The 21,368-nt window shown below is 43.9% G+C and overlaps 1 protein-coding gene across 1 annotated transcript in view; it reads left to right on the top strand.

Annotated features, from left to right (window-relative positions):
• The window catches only part of LOC135071852 (uncharacterized), a 104,977-nt gene extending 84,130 nt beyond the window's left edge, over positions 1–20,847 (top strand). Inside the window, exons 99-137 of the mRNA XM_063965686.1 lie at positions 62–364; positions 455–772; positions 864–1,184; positions 1,274–1,576; positions 1,657–1,989; positions 2,073–2,372; positions 2,460–2,768; positions 2,858–3,499; positions 3,623–4,252; positions 4,358–4,660; positions 4,764–5,060; positions 5,158–5,805; positions 5,897–6,205; positions 6,292–6,612; positions 6,827–7,132; positions 7,303–7,614; positions 7,696–8,010; positions 8,099–8,425; positions 8,505–9,125; positions 9,233–9,544; positions 9,724–9,907; positions 10,081–10,202; positions 10,296–10,604; positions 10,905–11,219; positions 11,463–11,762; positions 11,860–12,324; positions 12,685–13,041; positions 13,123–13,326; positions 13,910–14,092; positions 14,202–14,390; positions 14,482–15,438; positions 15,589–15,777; positions 15,907–18,012; positions 18,093–18,481; positions 18,568–18,753; positions 18,843–19,113; positions 19,196–19,437; positions 19,601–19,813; positions 20,157–20,847. Of these exons, the coding sequence (XP_063821756.1) occupies positions 62–364; positions 455–772; positions 864–1,184; positions 1,274–1,576; positions 1,657–1,989; positions 2,073–2,372; positions 2,460–2,768; positions 2,858–3,499; positions 3,623–4,252; positions 4,358–4,660; positions 4,764–5,060; positions 5,158–5,805; positions 5,897–6,205; positions 6,292–6,612; positions 6,827–7,132; positions 7,303–7,614; positions 7,696–8,010; positions 8,099–8,425; positions 8,505–9,125; positions 9,233–9,544; positions 9,724–9,907; positions 10,081–10,202; positions 10,296–10,604; positions 10,905–11,219; positions 11,463–11,762; positions 11,860–12,324; positions 12,685–13,041; positions 13,123–13,326; positions 13,910–14,092; positions 14,202–14,390; positions 14,482–15,438; positions 15,589–15,777; positions 15,907–18,012; positions 18,093–18,481; positions 18,568–18,753; positions 18,843–19,113; positions 19,196–19,437; positions 19,601–19,813; positions 20,157–20,330 (14,885 nt within the window). The 3' untranslated portion in view covers positions 20,331–20,847. The remainder of the gene's footprint in view (positions 1–61; positions 365–454; positions 773–863; positions 1,185–1,273; positions 1,577–1,656; positions 1,990–2,072; positions 2,373–2,459; positions 2,769–2,857; positions 3,500–3,622; positions 4,253–4,357; positions 4,661–4,763; positions 5,061–5,157; positions 5,806–5,896; positions 6,206–6,291; positions 6,613–6,826; positions 7,133–7,302; positions 7,615–7,695; positions 8,011–8,098; positions 8,426–8,504; positions 9,126–9,232; positions 9,545–9,723; positions 9,908–10,080; positions 10,203–10,295; positions 10,605–10,904; positions 11,220–11,462; positions 11,763–11,859; positions 12,325–12,684; positions 13,042–13,122; positions 13,327–13,909; positions 14,093–14,201; positions 14,391–14,481; positions 15,439–15,588; positions 15,778–15,906; positions 18,013–18,092; positions 18,482–18,567; positions 18,754–18,842; positions 19,114–19,195; positions 19,438–19,600; positions 19,814–20,156) is intronic.
• The last annotated feature ends 521 nt before the right edge of the window (positions 20,848–21,368 follow it).

The raw sequence follows: 21,368 nt of genomic DNA, 5'->3' as shown, positions 1-21,368 counted from the left end.
AGTATATCTGTATAAATATAATAGTAGTTAAATGTTTATTTAACAATATAATTTTTTGCAGTTGTAAACGTCAATCCTTGCAATCCAAGTCCGTGTGGTCCGAACAGTCAATGTAGAGAAATAAACAATCAAGCAGTATGTTCCTGTCTTCCAAGCTTCATTGGTAGCCCACCATCTTGCCGACCAGAGTGCACAATAAGTGCCGAATGTCCGTCCAACGAAGCTTGCAACAACCATAAGTGCATCAACCCATGTTTGGGCACCTGTGGATATGGAGCAAGATGTGAGGTTGTCAATCACAACCCTATATGTTCTTGCCCCAACGGCAATACGGGAGATCCATTCTCACGATGCATTCCCATAGGTAACTATCAACAATTGAAGTATTTATTATTTTATCAAAAATAGGAGTATCAGTTATGATTTTACACCGATGCTGTCTTGTTTATTTCAGTCGCTGAACCTACACCGCCAGTTGACCCATGCACGCCATCACCTTGTGGACCGTTCTCAATATGCAAAGTGATAGGAGAATCACCATCATGCACTTGTCAATCTGATTATATTGGAGCTCCTCCAAATTGCCGGCCAGAATGCATCAGTAATTCTGAATGCTCCAGCAACACCGCATGCGTCAATCAGAAATGTAGAGACCCGTGCCCAGGAAGCTGTGGTTACAACGCAGACTGTAAAGTCATTAGCCACGCATTAGTTTGCACTTGTCCTTATGGCCAAACTGGAGATCCTTTAGTTTCATGCAATCCAATTAGAGGTAATGATATAAAAATTGTTTAATATCAACTAATATTATATTAGCTTGTATGATGAACAACCATAAGCCTAATGAATCAAATTATTTCCAGATGTACAAATAGAATATAGTTCACCGTGTGAACCTTCACCCTGTGGCATTAATGCTGAATGCACAGAAAGAAACGGAGCTGGAGCATGTAGATGTATTGAATCCTACGTTGGCAACCCGTATGAGGGTTGTCGACCAGAGTGTGTTATTAATACGGATTGTCCACCAATGCAAGCTTGCATTCAAAACAAGTGCAAAGACCCTTGTCCCGGCGTATGTGCATCAAATGCAATATGTCAAGTAGTAAACCATTTGCCATCTTGCTATTGTCCGCCAGGTTTTACGGGTAATGCATACACCTATTGCATTGAAAAAGTTGAAGGTAATATCTATAAAGAAGTACTTAATCGTTTTTTTTATAAAACTAATATAATAAAAACAACAACTTAATAACTTGCTAATTCATTTCAGATTTTACGAAACCAACACCGTGTACGCCATCACCTTGTGGTCCCAATAGTCAATGTCGCGAAGTGAACTCCCAAGCAGTATGCACTTGTCAAACCGACTTTGTTGGCACTCCACCCAATTGTCGTCCAGAATGTACGATTAATAGCGAATGTCCAATTGACAAGGCATGTGTTAATCGCAAATGCGTTGATCCGTGCATAGGACAATGTGCACTAAATGCAAACTGCAAAGTATTCGCTCATAATCCAATATGCTCATGCAAGGATCGCTTCACGGGAGATCCATTCACTAATTGTGTGCCAAGTAAGTAAACATCTTAATTTTTCAAACTTTTAATAGCAGACAATATTCAAACGTCGCAATGATAATACTTTCTGTTTCAGTACCATTATCGATTTCTCCACCGCCATCCAATGTTAACCCGTGTGTGCCTTCGCCTTGCGGACCAAATTCACAATGTCAAGAATACGGTGGCAACGTCAGATGCACTTGCCTTCCTACCTACATAGGATCACCGCCTAGTTGCAGGCCAGAATGTAGCGTAAACTCAGAATGTAGCGCTCTGACTGCTTGCATTAATAATAAGTGCGTCGACCCGTGCCCAGGAGCGTGCGGAAATAATGCACAATGTAACGTCAACAACCACATACCAACTTGTGCATGTCTGCCGGGATATTTTGGAGATCCATTTAGTAATTGTATCATCATTCAGAACGGTAAATTTACATATAACCTACTTATGTTAAAGTAATTATCGTATAAATACTTTTTGATTTCATATCTATCTTAAATTTTACAGAACCGGAGCCTATAAATCCGTGTTCGCCATCTCCATGCGGTGCAAATGCGATTTGCCAAAACGGAGTTTGTTCATGCTTACCGGAATATTTTGGCGACCCCTACTTTGGATGCAAACCTGAGTGTGTACTCAACTCCGATTGTCCAAGAGATAAAGCTTGTATGAAGAATAAATGTGGTAATCCATGTATCGGGACATGTGGAACGGATGCTATCTGTGAAGTTTTCAATCACATACCAATGTGCTCTTGTGCTGTTGGTTTCACAGGATCTCCTTTCCACTATTGTACGAAAGTAGAAGGTTTGTATTTAATAGTTTTATTGAGTTAAACCTATTTTAATACTATTAAAAGTTACATGTTTAATTGATATATCTTCATATTTCCAGAACCACCAGTCCAAATTAACTTGTGCGAACCCTCTCCATGCGGTCCCAACAGCCAGTGCAGGGAAGTGAATGGACACGCCGTTTGTGTTTGTGTGAAAGGTTACATTGGCAGTCCACCGAATTGTCGTCCGGAGTGTGTCGTCAGTTCCGATTGCAAGTTAAACCAGGCATGCTCAAATCAAAAATGTATAGACCCATGTCCGGGTGCTTGCGGACGTAACACTCAATGTATAGTGGTCAATCACAATCCAATATGCACATGCCTGTCTGGTTATTCAGGAGACCCATTCTCAACATGCCAATTCATTCGTAAGTATATGATTTTGTTATACTAACACGTAATTCGTTTCCCTTAATATTTTACAAGTCCAGTTAACCTCAATTTATTTTTGTTCTAGCTGCAACACCACCAGTTAAAGTAAATCCATGTCTACCTTCACCCTGCGGACCTAACTCAGAATGCACTGAAAATGGTGATAATGCACAATGCAAATGCTTACCAGATTATATAGGAGCACCTCCAAGCTGTCGACCTGAATGCACGAGCAACACTGAATGCGCATCTAATATGGCATGTCTGAACCGCAAATGTAAAGACCCGTGTCCAGGTTCTTGTGGCATAAACGCTGAGTGCCGGGTAGTGAGTCACACTCCTATTTGTTTATGTCAAAATGGTTTCAATGGTGATCCATTTATTAGCTGCAGTATCGTAGTAGCAAATTCAGTGCAAGAAAGACCTACGCCATGTGTACCCTCACCTTGTGGTGCAAATGCTGAGTGTAAAGAATTTAACAATGCTGGATCATGCACATGTTTACCGGGATATTTCGGAAATCCATATGAATACTGCAAGCCCGAATGTTTATTAAATTCAGACTGTCCTTCTAATTTGGCATGCTATCAAAATAAGTGTCACGATCCATGTCCTGGTACATGCGGCATTAATGCACAATGTAATGTTATCAATCACATCCCAAGTTGTACATGTCCTGATCAGCACTTTGGCGACCCTTACAAGATTTGTACTTTTAAACCACAAGGTAAGTTGCATACTTCTAAAATTATGTACATTGTACATACCTACAGGTATGTTTCAATTGGCAATCAATATTAGAAAAGTGTTCATTTTGATTAAATCATAAAAATATTTATTTTATTTGCAGATGAAATATCAGACCCATGTAATCCATCACCATGTGGACCGAACAGCCAATGCAAATCTCAAAACGGTTACGCTATTTGCACTTGCTTAAATGGCTACCAAGGATCACCACCAATGTGTCGCCCTGAATGTGTAACAAGTCCCGAGTGTCCTCTTGACAAAGTTTGTGAAAATCTGAAGTGTACAGATCCTTGCCCTAAATCTTGTGGTGTTAATACAGAGTGCAGAGTTATCAAACACAACCCGATATGTACCTGCAAACAGGGCTATACTGGCGATCCGTTCTCAGTATGTTTCGTTCTTCAGACACCTCAAGCACCAGTAGAACCGATAAATCCATGTGTTCCTTCACCATGTGGATTGAACGCGCAATGCAGAGATATTGGAGGAATACCATCTTGCACTTGTAATCCAGGATTCTTCGGCAGCCCACCAAATTGTAAGGCCGAATGTGTCATTAATACCGATTGCAGTAATGACAAGGCGTGTATCAACATGAAATGTATAGACCCATGTCCTGGCTCTTGTGGATTTAATGCAATTTGTAATGTCATTAATCATGTTCCTGTTTGTTCGTGCCCATCTGGGTATTATGGCGATCCATTTTCATCTTGCCAAATCAAACCTCCAGGTAATTATAAAATTAATAAACATAGGTGACCACAATTTGTAATGTCTGTACCCCTTTAGTTAGTTTTTAGTTTCTAAATATAAATGAGTTTCAATGTTTTTTTAGAACCCGAACGTGCCCCTGATCCATGTAATCCATCTCCTTGTGGTGCTAATGCTGAATGTAACAATGGTGTATGCACATGTCTACCTGAATATCACGGTGACCCCTACTTTAATTGCCGACCAGAGTGTGTGCTCAGCACAGATTGTCCACTAGACAAAGCATGTTTGCGATCAAAATGCGTCGATCCATGTCGAGATATGTGCGGTATAAACGCTGAATGTAACGTGTACAATCATGTAGCCATCTGCAGTTGTCCAGCCGGTATGACTGGCAATGCATTTACTCAGTGCACAGTTGTTGAAAGTAAGTTGTAAAATATTTTAATAAAAAAATAAGTATGTTTGCAATATCAACAAAACTTAATAACGCAATGATTTTTATTAATATTCACGTCATGTTATTTCAGAACCTGTAATAAGACCGTGCGAACCATCTCCGTGTGGACCAGATAGTACGTGCAGGGAGTTGAACAATCAAGCTATCTGCGCTTGCTTGCCAGGTTACATAGGCAACCCTCCGAACTGCCGACCTGAATGTATACAGAGCACTGACTGTTCACCATCTTTAGCCTGTATTAATCGCAAGTGTCAAGATCCTTGTCCTGGATCTTGCGGTCACAACGCTATATGTACTGTGATAAATCATAATCCGATATGCAGTTGTCCTCCAAGATACACCGGTTCACCATTCTCATATTGTTCAGGTACGCATTTGAAGATTACTAAGAATAAGCTTTATTTAGTTACACATGCTTACCATGCCTGATAAAATAATTAACGTTGAATGTTTTTGTTTTTCAGTGTTGAAGGAGGAACCACCTAACAATCCATGTATCCCATCACCTTGTGGACCAAACTCTTTGTGCACGGTTTCCGCTAGTAACTCTCCGACATGTACTTGCCAGCCAACATTTGAAGGTTCTCCACCGCAATGTCGTAGAGAATGTACAAGTAGCGATGAATGTCCTTTAAATAAAGCCTGTATAAACTATAAATGTAAAGACCCATGCCCAGGATCTTGCGGTATCAATACATTATGCGCTGTTCACTTGCACAGCCCCATGTGTTCATGCCAAAATGGATATACTGGCGATCCATTTACATCTTGTTATCAATTGGCACCGGCTGTCTCACCTATCGATCCATGTAACCCATCACCCTGCGGTGCTAATGCTCGTTGTAGAGTATCAACAAACGGCGCTGGGGCTTGCATATGCGAAGTTGGTTACTTTGGCAATCCATATGAATCCTGCCGCCCAGAATGCACAGTAGATACTGATTGTCCTTACAACAAGGCATGCCTACGAAATAAATGTGAAGATCCATGTCCAGGAGTATGTGGTTCAACAGCAGTATGCCAAGTTATTAACCATGTGCCAACATGTAGTTGTGCCGTCGGGTATACAGGAAACCCATACAGCTATTGTCATATAATCATAAACGAACCAAGTAAGTAAATCGTACACCAATCGTCGATCATAATGAGCTGTAAAATAACTGTAAAGCATAATACAATGTCTAACATATTCTTTTTTTCTAGCTCCGCCACCTCAGGATCCATGCGTACCGAATCCGTGCGGTAGCAATTCAATCTGTAAGATTAATAATGGACAAGCTACGTGCTCCTGCATGCCCGACTTTTTCGGTGCACCTCCAAATTGTCGACCAGAATGCACAATTAACTCAGAGTGTGACTCTACACAAAGCTGTGTAAACCAAAAATGTAGGAACCCATGTATCGGCGTTTGCGGAGAAAATGCTGAATGTAGAGTTGTGAATCATGCACCAATTTGTAGTTGTCGACAAGGTTTTGAAGGAGATCCATTTATCCGCTGTGGAGTGATACAAAGTAAATATATTTCTTATCTAACCCTCTTTATAAGCATATTCAAATCCATATAATATATTTAAATCAATGTAATTTTTAATTTGCAGGATTACCAGAGCCAGATGTGAATCCTTGTTTGCCATCTCCATGTGGACCGAATTCCTTCTGCCAAGTTATTAACAAAATACCATCATGTTCATGTATGGACAACTACGTCGGATCACCACCGAACTGCAGACCTGAATGTTCCATTAACTCTGACTGTCCCAGTAACAAAGCGTGTATAAACAGCAAGTGTCTCGATCCTTGTCAAGGATCTTGCGGCTTACAGACAGAGTGTCACGTATATCAACATGCTGCTATATGCAGCTGCTTGGAAGGGTACACTGGTAATCCATTCCAAAGTTGCCACGTAAAAGAAAAAATAGGTAAGCATTAGATTTAGAAATAAGTACATAACTTCTGAGCTTTGTTTTCGGTTCAGCTCAGGCAAATCAGAGAAAAAAGATTTTAGTTTTGTATGAAATTTATCCTGACATTGTCTTTGTTAATGAAATAAGACTACCTACTCATTATAACTAAATGAAGACAATAATTGTAATTTTTTAATTTTCTTAACTATAGCATTTTATTTTATTTCAGAACCAATTCCGACTATTTATGACAAGTGCAATCCCAGCCCATGCGGAGCAAACGCAGATTGCAATGACGGTGTATGCACTTGTAAACCAAATTACTTTGGAAATCCATACCTAAGCTGTCGTCCAGAGTGCACAACTAACTCTGACTGTGCATTGAATTTAGCCTGCAGTAACAATAAATGCATTAATCCATGCGCTAATCTGTGCGGTCAAGGAGCCCTGTGTGAAGTCTATAATCACATACCAATGTGCAGCTGCCCTTCAAATACAACAGGAAATGCTTTCTTTAGTTGTGTGGCAATAACTGGTTAGTATAAAACCTTAATATTATATGCGTCTAAAAACATTGATTCATTGTAATGAATAATTTAAATCACTTACCGCGATGATAATTTAAGATTAATTAAATAGAATGAAATAACCATAACCATGGGCATTATTTCCATCTTAATATAAAAAAACATTGTTTAATTTCAGCACCACCAAAGAGGAATCCATGTGAGCCTTCACCGTGCGGACCGAATAGCGTGTGCCGTACTATAAACGAACAGGCAATGTGCTCATGTCTGATTGGCTACTTCGGTGCCCCACCATCGTGCAGACCAGAATGTTTGGTGGATTCAGATTGTACAAGCGTTATGTCATGTTCCAATCAAAAATGTGTCGACCCATGTAGAGGCTCTTGTGGATTGTATGCTGAATGTAGAATTCACAACCATAAACCTATTTGTTACTGTCCAAACGGTTTCAGTGGCGATCCATTTACCCAATGTTCCATCATTCCTTTAAGTAAGTATCAGGAAAACTTTTTCTCTACACCTTCTGATAAGTTTGGGTTATCATTTATTATAACTTTTTCTATTCTTTCAGGTTTGCCGCCTGCCACAAGAGCTCCATGTGATCCTTCACCTTGTGGACCTAACGCGTTATGCCGAGCCGTCAATGACTCTCCATCTTGCACTTGCTTATCTGGTTTCATTGGGAATCCTCCTTATTGCCGACCAGAGTGCGTAACAAACAGCGAATGTAGTTTTGACAAAGCTTGTGTCAACAAAATCTGCGTCGATCCTTGTCTAGGAGCGTGTGGGCGAAATGCAGAATGTCGCGTGATCAGTCATTCACCGCAATGCATTTGTCAACCTGGCTATAGAGGAGATTCGTTTGACCAGTGTACACCAGTGTCTGGTAAGCGATTTAAAATAAAAAGCGGTAATGCTTCTACTGCCTTCTTCAAAAGAAGTATCCAAATGAAATTATTCTGTTTTTTTTTCAGTTCCTTCGACAAGACCACCGGTCCCAATAAGACCTTGTTCACCGAACCCCTGTGGATTGAATGCGATTTGCCAAGAGCGTAACAATGCAGGAAGTTGTTCATGCTTAGTGGGATACTTTGGCAATCCTTATGAGGGATGTAGACCAGAATGTGTCATTAATTCGGATTGTACAGACAACTTGGCCTGTGTGAACAACAAATGTCAAGATCCGTGCCCAGGTCTATGCGGTACAAATGCTCGCTGCCAAGTAGCAAACCACGTTCCTAATTGCATCTGTTTAACTGGTTACATTGGAAACCCGTACGACAACTGCATTCTGAGAGAAGGTAAACCAACTAACAATTTCATAACTACGATAGCAATACATATTTTGTCATTTTGCTTATGTTATCTTTTTCTTTACAGAAAAACCAATAAACCCGTGTAATCCATCACCGTGCGGACCCTATAGCACTTGCAAAGAAATAAATAATCAAGCTATATGCACATGCCAACCAGAATACATTGGTGCACCTCCAAATTGTCGCCCTGAATGTTTAACAAGCCCAGAATGTCCACTTGAAAAAGCATGTGTCAGGCAAAAATGTGTCGACCCCTGTGTTGGTACTTGTGGGCAGAATGCTCAATGTCGCGTGCATCGTCATAGTCCCTATTGCACATGTTTATCTGGATTCGAAGGTGATCCATTCACAAGATGCTATAGAAAAATAATTGAGCCACCTGTAAAACCTACTCCATGTGAACCCAGTCCATGTGGTCCATTTGCAACTTGTAGAGATGTTGGTGGTTCCGCTATATGCAGCTGCAACCCAGGCTATGTCGGAGCCCCTCCGCGTTGCGCACCAGAATGCACTATTAATGAAGATTGTCCAAATAACAAAGCATGTGTTCGGGAAAAATGTGTAGATCCCTGTATTGGATCCTGCGGGCCCAACGCAGAGTGTCGAGCTATGAACCATGTTGCTATATGCACTTGTTTAAGAGGTTATCGTGGCAATTCATTTGAAGGTTGCTACATATTAAGAGGTAATTACTTTTTTCGTTTCAAAATATGATTATAAGTACCTTAACTAATTTTAATTCATTTATAAGTAAGTAATACGAATTATTCTTATTATTTAATTTTTACACAGATCCCGAACCTAACCTACCACCGTTGGATCCATGCATTCGTAATCCCTGTGGAATAAATGCAATTTGCGACAATGGAACATGTTCTTGCGTGCCAGGATATCAAGGCAATCCTAATATAGAATGTCGACCAGAATGCACATCTGATAATGAATGCTCAAAACAAATGGCGTGTGTAAACTATAAATGCGTGAACCCCTGTGTAAACGCATGTGGTGTGGATGCTGTATGTAATGTGTACAACCATTTAGCAATTTGTGAATGTCCAGCGCCACTGCAAGGAGATCCGTTCTTAGCTTGCCGTCGACCTATAGGTAAGTCATGAAAAAGCTTCTGCTTTGTGCGGACGATTACGAAATAGGACCCTCATGCTAGTTCACGTCATGTAGAAAATATTTTGAAATTGTTTTCAAAAAATCAAACAAACCGCGTATTTGTGTAATGCTGAGCAATTGCAATATAAGAAAACTACTTACATAATGCTTCATCACAGAACCCGTGGTGTCGGACCCATGCACGCCGAACCCTTGTGGCCCGAACAGCATCTGCCGCGCTGCGGGCACCGTGGCCCACTGCTCGTGCAGACCCGCCACGGTGGAGCAGCGCGGCGCTGGCTGCCGCTCCGAGTGCCAACGCGATGCCGACTGTGCGCAGGACCGCGCCTGTCGCAACAACAGGTACAGTGTTCAGAAAAAACAAAAGAACTACCAAATCACTATTATAACTATCCCCAATTTACAGCATTATACAGCTGAAAACAATGGTTATTTACTTTCAGAGGTAAAACGTAAGTGGACGCCGAAGGCTAATTTAGAAATTAACATTTTAATTAATTATTCATTTAAAACAGATGTCGCGACCCATGTCCTGGCGCCTGTGGGGCCCACGCTATATGTCACGCGCGGTTCCACTCGCCAATCTGTTCATGCCCGCCTAACTACATCGGAGACCCATTCATAAGATGTTTGCCAGGTATGTTACAAAAACATCGTGGAAACCCACGACGTAAAAAAAGTTCTTTCTGATGTTCAGTCTCTAAATGTTTTCTTGAAATCGATTTCACAGCCGTCTTCGAAACGGAACCGAAGAGATCAGAATGTCCAGACTGCGGTCCGAACGCAGATTGTATCGGCGGTCAATGCCGCTGCCGGACCAGCTTCCTCGGATCACCGCCGTTCTGTCGCTACGAGTGTCTCAACTCCAACGACTGCGACGGCCGGTCCGCTTGCGTGAACAGGCGTTGCGTCGACCCGTGCCCTGGCGCTTGCGGCGCGGGCGCAATATGCACACCAGTCGCGCACGAGCCCCGTTGCACTTGTCCCCCTTCCACTACTGGAAACCCCCTTATGGAATGTCGTCCCATCGGAAATATTCGTAAGATAGATTTAGATGACAACGCTTATTATAAAACAAAATTGAAATGTTTGCTAGTAGTGAATCGAAACGTTAATACCTACATGAAAAACAAATAGGGAATCTCAATTGTGGCTAGCTAATGTTTTCGCATTTAAAGCTTAGGCATGGGTTTTACTTGCGAAACTTAGTGAACTGCTTCTTGGGACGTGACTTTAATTTTTCCTTTTCGGATAATTTTCGGATAATAGCTTAATAGCGTACTTGCTGTAATTATGCGCAATTATGAACTTATTTCAAATTGTATGTTGATATTTACAGCCAAACCACCAAATGACCCGTGCTCTCCATCACCATGTGGGCCTGGCGCGATTTGTCGCGTGAGAGGAACCGGCGCTTCTTGTGAATGTGAAACTGGCCTCCACGGGGACCCGTACACGGGATGCCGTCCCGAGTGCCTGTCAGATTCGGACTGCTCGCCATCGCGCGCGTGCATCCGCTCGCGGTGCCGCGAGCCTTGCCAAGGCACGTGCGGCGTGGGTGCCGACTGCGAGACCGTCAATCACATACCACTATGTTCATGCCCACCTGGAACAAGAGGAAATGCATTCGAAATATGTGAAATCATTAAATCAGGTAAACAGAATCTTAGTTAAAAACATACCACATGTGGCATGTCAAAAGTCACACAAATCTAATAATACCCATTAATACTCGTTTAATAATAAGTAACTAACAGTTACAATTATGAATTTTTTCACGATATTTATTTACACAGTCCTACTTGTTCCATTATGTTATAGTAATTCGTTATGCCAGTGATACGGCATTTTATCAATCATGACATGATTAACGTATCCATCTCGTTATCTGACGCAGCACCACCGTGTACGCCATCGCCGTGCGGCCCGGGCGCTCTCTGTACGGTGTCAGGCAACAACGCCGTGTGCTCGTGCCCCTCGGGCACCAGCGGCGACGCGGCGTCCGGAGGCTGCCGACCCGAGTGCGTGGTCAGCTCAGAGTGCGCACGCGACCGCGCCTGTGTCCGCAACAAGTGCGTGAACCCGTGCGAGGGAGCATGCGGCCTGGCTGCCCTGTGCAGAGTCATCGATCATGCACCGATATGCTCATGTCCTTCACTGACAACCGGTGATCCATTTTTGGAATGCAGACCTACTGGTAAATATTCATATTTATGTATATTCATTCATGTTATCGTATAGACAAAAATATATGTCTTTGTGTTGCTATTACGTATTTTCACATTCCATTACAGAACCGATCGAAAACGACCCGTGCGACCCTAACCCGTGCGGTCCACACGGCACATGCCGAAACGGCTTCTGCACTTACCCAGAATGCATCGTCAATGACGATTGTCCTGGAGACCGAGCATGCATAAACAGGAAGTGTACGGACCCTTGCATCAACGCTTGCGGTTTGAACGCATTATGTACGGTGGTTAGACACGCGGCGGTATGTTCTTGCCCTGCTGGATACACTGGCTCAGCCTTCGTTCGTTGCGAACGTATCATCATTGAAACGCCACCACCGCCGAAACCTGAATGCGTTGCTGACGAACAATGCCCAGACAATGCTGCGTGTGTGGACTCACGATGCTCGCCGGTATGCGGACCCACTAACTGTGGTATAAACGCTCGCTGCTTGGCAAGACAACACAGAGCACGGTGCGCCTGTCTACCAGGATATGAAGGCGACGCTTACAGAGGATGTTATTCAGGTAAATATTAAAGAATAACTATGCTATTTTATTTGTACATTATCCCAACTAATATTATAAATGCGAAAGTAACTCTGTCTGTCTGTCTGTCTGTCTGTTACGCTTTCCCGCTTAAACCTCGCAACCGATTTTGATGAAATTTGGCATAGAGATAGTTTGAGTCCCGGGAAAGAACATAGGATAGTTTTTATCCCGGTTTTTGAAACAGGGACGCGCGCGATAAAGTTTTTCTGTGACAGACAAAATTCCACGCGGGCGAAGCCGCGGGCGGAAAGCTAGTTTTTAATTATAAATAACTACATTTTATCAAACTGTATTACTGTACTGTATTGTTTACTAATTAACGCAATGGATTTACAGTTCAGTGTCATAGCAACAACGACTGCCCTGATGACGAAAGTTGTGAAAGCGGCTCGTGCATCAAAGTTTGCACACGTATACAATGTGGAACAAACGCTCACTGCGTCGCTCGAGGACATACTGCATCTTGTGAATGCGACTCTGGCGCTCGGGGCAACCCGTGGACCGGATGCCAAAGAAGCGAGTGTGTGGTGGACGATGACTGTGCCTCTTGGCTGGCCTGTAGAAGTGGCGTTTGTCAAGACCCATGCCCTGGCGCATGTGCCCAGGGCGCGCTTTGCACCGTCAACCGCCACGCACCTGTTTGCGAATGCCCACGAAATACTCAAGGAGACCCCAAGATATCTTGTCAACCAGGTTTGTATTGAATAATATGACTTTTAAAAATGTGTTTGTGTAAAATATGTGTATCTTTACGAATAACTTATACATTTTTAGTACTCGAGCGCGCAGAATGTGAAAAAGATGCGGACTGCGGCCCCGGCTTGGCGTGTCTGCAAGGAAACTGTAAAAACCCGTGCGAAACCACTTCGTGTGGAACACGCGCGGTGTGCAGAGTGGCGAACACCTTGCCATTCCGCACTCTCGTGTGTGAGTGCCCTAGGCCTCTCACTGGCGACGCTTCAGTACAATGTAACCCAAGTAAGTTGTCTTACAAACACATTATACATAATAATAAAAGAAATGAGTTCCAAGCATAATAATTATTCTTAAGGTAATAATGTTTGTTCTGTTAACAACAGCTTTCTTCCTGTTAAAATGTGCCTACCATCAACGACACGATATAGGAGGACTGTACCAAAAATGGAACAGAATAATAAATAAAATACAACAAGCTTATGGTAACAATCGACGACGATGAAATGAAATATGGTGCATGATACCTATAATTCATGACTATGTACAGACCCATAATGTGTTTCGGCACTGTATAATTTTTTCACTATTCAGGATATTTTTGTAGCACTCGTGTAAAATATATTTATTAGTCACTCACATTACATGCACATTTTTGGGTACACCGCACAATATAGGTACATTCCCCTAATTTTAATCAAACTTGGAAGTGGAAACTGTAGATTACATGACAATTCGGTTAACTAACCGGTTCAGTATAATTTAGTAACTGCAATAATAGTTAAGGCAATCTTATAAATAATTTACGATGGGTAAGTATTTCAAATTATTTAATTTAAAAATTCTAAAACCTATATTACGTGTACAGGAGGAGAGTGCAGCGTAGACAGCGAATGTGGACTGGAGGAGCGCTGCTTGAATGGCCGCTGTATAGGCGTCTGCGAGGCGGGCGTGTGTGGAACCGGCGCAGAGTGCCGAGCCACCAACCACGTCGCCGAGTGCCGTTGCATACCACCATTGCAAGGAGACCCCAGAGTTGCTTGTTCTCCAGGTCAGTACTCTTTAGATTTTTACTTAGTTGACTTTAGATGACGAGATGTACAAATTTCAAATGACAATTTATCACGTTATTTTGCTAAACATTCATGGTCATCTCACAGCGAGTCCATCACCTGAATGCACTACGGATTCTGAGTGCGGTGCTGCTGAAGCTTGCGTGAACCGTCGCTGCGTGTCAGCCTGCGCCGGGGCATGCGGCTCAGGCGCGCTCTGCACGCCGCTCGACCATCGCGCTGCTTGCCGATGCCCACCTGGAACGGCTGGTGATCCCTCTCGACTTTGTTACACACGTGAGTATCAAAACAAACCCTAAAATAAAATCTTTATAAATGGTTTGTTGCTATATTTAAAACCCAACTCATTTCCTTATATTTTTCACAGCTGAGTGCACAACAGACGACAACTGTCCATTTGACAAAACCTGCGTCAGAGGATACTGCCAGGACCCATGCGCCCTCGGTACACCATGCGGCCGCGATGCTGTTTGTGAAGCAGTCGCTCACGTCGCCTCTTGCCGCTGCCCACCTGGTACGCAGGGTGACCCACGCCGCGCCTGTATATCTGCCATCTGCCACTACAACGAAGACTGCGATGACACACAAACCTGTAACAGACTTAACCGCGTTTGCCAACCGGCTTGCACTGATGACGCCTGCGCGCCCGGTGCTACATGCACTGCAAGAGACCACAGGCCCGTCTGCACTTGCCGATCCGGTCTATCCGGCGACCCATACCTTCAGGGTTGCGGAAAACAAGTTACAACCGAATGCGTCACTGACTCTGATTGCGCTTCTCCACTCGCATGTGTTAACGCTCGCTGCACAGACCTTTGCCTAACAAATCCATGTGATGTAGGCCTGATTTGCAAGACTGTCGATATTCTACCTCTACGAGCAGTCGCATGCGTTTGTCCGGACGGTGGTCGAGTAGCGCCTGACAGTGGATGCCGTTCACCACCTGAAGCAGAATGCTCCGCTGATTTGGACTGTGCTCTTAGCCAGGTCTGTCGACGAGGAAGTTGCGTAGACGCGTGTAGAGTCAACCCTTGTGGACAAAACGCTCTTTGCGAATCAGTCGACCACGCAGCGCACTGCACATGTCCTCAAGGATACTACGGCAACCCGAAAATAGAATGTAACGTGGAACCAAGACAACAAGTTCCAGAATGCTACAGTGACGACGAATGTAGCACAGAGCGCGGCTGTCGAGATCGCCAGTGTGTCAACCCTTGCGCAAATGCATGTGGACCTGGAGCGTTATGCAGAGTTATCGATCACAAACCACAGTGCTCTTGCCCCAGTGGTTACTCTGGGGTTGCAACTAGACAATGTGTACCACGTAAGTAGCAATATTTTAAAATATATGATATAACCAACAAATTAACAAAATCAGCATTCAGATCGTGCTTTTAGTTTGATCCTGTAAAATAACATTTCTATCATTTTTTCTGATAAGTATTTCTGTAGTAAAACAAATTTTCATTTTCAGCTGTAGAAGACAAAACTGTAGGTTGTAAAGCGAACTCCGAGTGTCCATTGTCCCAGGCATGTGTAAATGGCGCATGTGCGAACCCTTGCGCTTGCGGCACCAATGCAGAGTGCTCAGTAATACGACATCATCCGGTTTGTTATTGCGCAAGTGGATTCTCAGGCAACCCATACATCGGGTGTAGAAAGGGTAAGCAATATGACATAACATAAATCTAATATTTGACTGTTTCTAGCAAGGCTTAGATCTTAAAATAGAATTACTTAATAAGCATTGTTTTTATTCAAAAATAAAATTTTAATTGTGTTTTACTTTTAGTTGGCTGCTCGTCAGACTCCGAATGCTCGGACAGCGATACCTGTTACAATGGTGCATGTGTTAACCCATGTGTAATAGATGCACCATGTGCTATTAGCGCAGAATGCTATGGAAAATCACACCGAGCCAACTGTCGCTGCCCTGCTGGTACCATAGGAGACCCATACACCAGATGTAAAACTTCCGAGTGCGAAATTAACAGTGACTGTAACGACGACAGCGTCTGTATTAACGGTGTTTGTCTTCATGCCTGCTCAGCAGAAGGTCAAAGTCCATGCGCAAACAACGCAGAATGCTTCGCGAGAAATCACGCAGCATCATGTAGATGTCCAGCTGCGCTACCATCTGGCGATCCTTTAACTCATTGTATGAAGATTCCGGTAATTGGCGAACCAGAATGTCGTGTAGACAGTGACTGTCCTAGTAAACACGCCTGTTTGAGAGACCAATGTCGCGAGGCATGCTCTGAACTGAAGCCCTGCAATGGAAATGCGCGTTGCTCAGTTTCGGATAGTATACCGTTCCGTACTTTGTTATGTCGCTGTCCCGAAGGTTATCTACCAGACGAAGCTGGGTCATGCAAATCTGCGCAACTGCCTGCTCCTAGTTGCTCTTCTGATCAAGACTGTAGCGATCAAGAATCTTGTGTCAATAGAATTTGCCGAAACCCATGTAATTGTGGAGAAAATGCAGAATGTTTCATTCGTGACCACCGCCCAGTGTGTTCTTGTAGAGATGGATTCGATGGAGATCCGTATCGAGTTTGTCGAATAGTAGGATGCCGTACTGATTCAGAATGCGAATCTAATGAAGCTTGTGTCAATGGGAACTGCATCAGCCCATGCTTATTGAACAGCACGTGTGGAGCAAATGCAGATTGTCTTGTTGAAAGGAATCGACCGTTGTGTCGCTGTCGAAATGGATTTGAGGGCGATGCACGAGTGGGATGTAACCCTATTGAATGTAGAACAAATAGTGACTGTCCATTAGATAAACAGTGTCACGCTCATAGGTGTATTAATCCTTGTCTGTCTGGTAACACATGCGGTAGAAATGCCAAGTGTCTTGTTCCAAACCACATCGCAGTTTGTAAGTGTGACATTGGATACATCGGAAGTCCCTATGTAGAGTGTCGCCCAGAAACTATCGCTGAATGTTATGTCGACGCAGACTGTCCACCAAAATCTGCATGCCTTTCTTCAAGATGTGTTAACCCTTGTACGGCTCTTCATCCATGCTCTACACCCGCACGTTGTGAAGTTTCACCGACTTTACCCGTCAGGACTATGATCTGTACCTGCCCACCAGGATATGTCAGCAACGGCGGAGGCATCTGTCGTCCAGCAACACCAATATCTGACGTCGTCTGTGAAATTGATACGGATTGCACTTCAAATCACGCCTGTATAACATCTATCTGTAAAAACCCATGTGATTGTGGTCCGAACACTGACTGCCTAATCAAAGAACATAAGCCAGTATGCGCTTGTAGACCAGGGTATATAGGTGACGCAAGAACAGGTTGCTACAAAGTTTTATGCCGTTCGGACTCACAATGCTCAGATGACGAATCCTGTATCAACAACCGATGTGTGCCAGCGTGCTCCGTTGAACCAGACGTTTGTGGATCTTTAGCAGAATGCTACGGGCTCGAACATCGGGCTGCATGTCGCTGTAAGATTGGTACTACAGGTAACCCCACAATAGGCTGCACACCTATTGGCTGTCGTGGTGATAGTGACTGTCCTTTGGATAGATCGTGCATAAACACGAAATGCGTAAACCCATGCAATACCACTAATTGCCGCGAACCGGCTGAATGCCGCGTTCATCTTCATGAGGCACATTGCGTATGTCCACCTGGTTACCGAAGTACTGAGACCAACTGCGAGAAGATCGCCTTACCACAATGCGTATCCGATGTCGAATGCCCGTCCGGTACCGTCTGCTTAAATGCCGAATGCGTTAACCCTTGCCAGACCACCAAACCATGCGGTACCAACGCAGAATGCACTGTCGTCGATACGCTGCCGGTCCGAACCATGATTTGCGAATGCATACCTGGATATAGGGGTAACGCCCTAGTCGAATGCACACCTAATATCAGTAAGTGTTAGAAAATTTTGTATTGCATGTGAGGTATTGTTAGTTACAGTATAATTGCTAATGTAAATTTATTATTTTAGCACCATCGGCTGCCTGCGTGGAAGGTCAAGGCCTTAATGCTCTTGGTGAATGTGCTCCATGCCGCGCGGACGAAGGACGAACAGTCGATTCTCGTGGCCGATGTGTTTGCGACACGGAGAACGGATGGGCGGCGCGCGGCGGTGTCTGCGTGCGCGTTGTGTGTTCCGCAGACCGAGAATGCGACGACCGCGAGCGCTGTATCAACGGCGTCTGCATCGACGCCTGCGAAGCGGAACCATGCGGGCAGAATGCCATCTGCAACGCCTACGATCACCGATCACACTGCACCTGTACGAAAGGCTACACCGGCAACCCACGTGTTCTGTGCAATGAAACCACAATGCCGAACGTGACTTATCGAACAGATTTCCCTCTGCCAGAAATGCAGGTAAGCACTGAAACCACCTTCGATCTGTCATTGAAAATACCATAATATTTCAGTCTATTCTGTATTAATGCATATATCTGTCACAGGTTAACTGTTTGGCAAACGGCATACGAGTAAGTCTCAAAATAAAGGAAGGATTTAATGGACTGTTATACGTAAAAGGCTATAGCAAAGACGAACGCTGCGGACTGGTGGTAAACACACCTGTGAACCAAGAGAGCCCGGTGGACTTCACTGTTCACTTTGGCAACTGTGGCCTTGTGCACGTCAATGTAAGTTATTTTGTCGGAAGTAAATATGAAATAATTAATTTTGAAAGATAATGTATTAACTATGTTACTAACATTTATATTATTTTTAGGGTTTAGCAAGCTTCGTCTTAGTGATGCAAGATCATCTCAAACTAGTAACATCGAATGCTAAAGCCTTCCACATAAAATGTATCTATCAAACCGGCGAGAAGAACGTGACTCTGGCGTTTAATGTGTCGATGCTAACAACAGCAGGCACTATTGCTAACACTGGACCACCACCTGTCTGCTCCATGAGGATCGTCACTCGAACCGGAGACGAAGTCAACTCTGCTACTGTCGGAGAGAACCTAACGTTACAAGTCGACGTTCAGCCAAGCAGTAAGTATTTTAGAGATAAATGAAAGAGCACGCTACACTAATTTCAAACTTTGAAAATATTAACAAAAAAATAATTCCTCAGGTATATACGGTGGATTTGCTAGAAGCTGCATCGCGAAGACCAGTGAAGTGGCTACGAATGTCGAGAATGAATACACTGTGACCGATGCGGACGGGTGCGCCACCGACCCGTCCATATTCGGCGAGTGGGAGCACAATGATGATGGAACTCTGAAAGTTCTGTTCAACGCTTTCAAGTTCCCAAGTAGCGATAATATCAGATTCCAGTGCAACATTAGGATATGCTTTGGAAAATGCCAACCGGTCAGTATTCTAATTCCATAACAGAGTCACTATTGACAGATAAGATTTATTAAATCTTATCATTTTCGCTATGTAGAGTGACACGTATTGTATTGTTTATTTATTATCTCAATCAACTTTTTGTTATTGAGTTTGACTGAACATTGTTTTCACGTCTGAATAGGTGAACTGTCGCGGCCGAGACGCGTACGGTAAACGAAGAAAACGAGAAACACGATACTACAACGAAGGCCCTCTGTCGGGCGTCGAGGGCCAAATGCGAGAGGAGGTGACGGTGGAGTCGAACCAGATCTTGACAATCGAGCGGCGCTCGGCGTCGCGCGCGGCCCGCCAGCGCGAGGGCGGCGCAGGCGCCGGAGGAAACAACGGCGGCGAGGTTTGTTATACTTACAACAATGTACAGTCATAATGATACCAATTAAAGAGGAAGTTCAGATGGATTTTGGCCTTCAATGACTAAAATAAAACCCAGGAGCTCTGGATCAGAATCATCTCTGTAACCAGTAGATCATAGAGCAAACGGGGGCATATTATATACTCGTAGCAATAACTTTGTATTCAGAATCATTATAATACTTGTATTAGCTACACCACAAAAATTCGAATTTCAGACCGATAACTTCCGCGAGTTATCGAGACCAAACTAATCGATTCGTCTCAATCCATTAGAGTTTTATCTCGACATTGTACGCTTACTCACAAGACACTTGACATTGCAGGTATGCGTGTCCGCCGCCGGGCTGGCCGTGGCGCTCGCGCTCACGGCGCTGCTGGCCCTGGTGGCCGTGGCGGCAGCGGTGGCGTGCTGGCTGGTGGCGTGGCGCCGCGCGCGCCCGCCGCCCGCGCCCCTGCCGCACCCCCCGGACTTCCCCAACCCGCTGTTCCAGCGCTGAAGCCCGCTAGTCCCGCGCCCCACTCCTCCGCCGGCGCCGGGCGGTGTCGGCTCTTTCTTCTCACTAGTGTTGCCAGATGATGCAATTTACGCGGGACGACCCGTTGATTAGGGGTTTCAAAAACGCCTAATGTCCCGATTATAAGACTATGCGCCTTTAGCTGTTTATTTGTACAATTTATTTTTAACCACTGACCCCGATTTACTGCGAATTGGGTCTGGCAACGCTATTACTCACTCACTCATCTGTGCGCGCCGCCGGAGGACCCCGGGCGAGGGCGCCGCGAGCGCCGCGCTATCCGCGCCCCTCGCTCGCGCTCGCCGCGCCCTCTTTTAGTTTTACGTCTATATTAATTTATATTTAAATTTAAATATCTTATTAACGTGGAATCGTCGCCTCCTTCGAATTTTGTGATATTCATAATATAAATATTCGAAATCATCGTAATGTTATGTAAAATAATACTGATTTATATTGTAGGTTTTAAGTGAAATAATAATGACGATATTAATAATAATTACATGTTTATTTATTTGTGGATCCTATCTACTTACCTCCCATCCTCCTTTAAAGGCTATACAATGTGTACGGGAAAGTGAACAAAATTTAAAGGCGTAATCTATGGGCAATTTTATCAATGAAAAAACTTCAAATCTTTTCATCTACTCACTATAAATTACCTGGCCTGAAGATTCTCCATTGATCTCTAATGAGGGCTAATACATCTCTAGCCGTCTGTCATGGGCTATAAATACAGGGTGTGGTTTTGTAAAACAACAATTTGTAAAACAACGCCCATCTCAGGGGTGGTAGTAGTATACACGACACTGATGCCAAAAATATAAAAAAACATATTTCCAAGTTTCATCGAAAATTCCATAATTAAGGAAAATGGTATTATCACGCGGGCGAGCTAGCGGTCAGTCTTCCCGGTCTTCCGGGGCGGTGGCCGCATGTGCTCGATGGTGTAGCGGGGTAAGCGGGGGTGGTGCGGGCGGTAACAAGCGCCGTCTAGAAAGTTTTAGGAGATGTTTGAAC

This window comes from Ostrinia nubilalis, chromosome 5 (assembly GCF_963855985.1).
Source record: "Ostrinia nubilalis chromosome 5, ilOstNubi1.1, whole genome shotgun sequence".
NCBI lineage: Eukaryota > Metazoa > Arthropoda > Insecta > Lepidoptera > Crambidae > Ostrinia > Ostrinia nubilalis.
The sequence above is the reverse complement of the archived record's forward strand: the minus strand, read 5'-3'. Positions and strand labels throughout refer to the sequence as shown.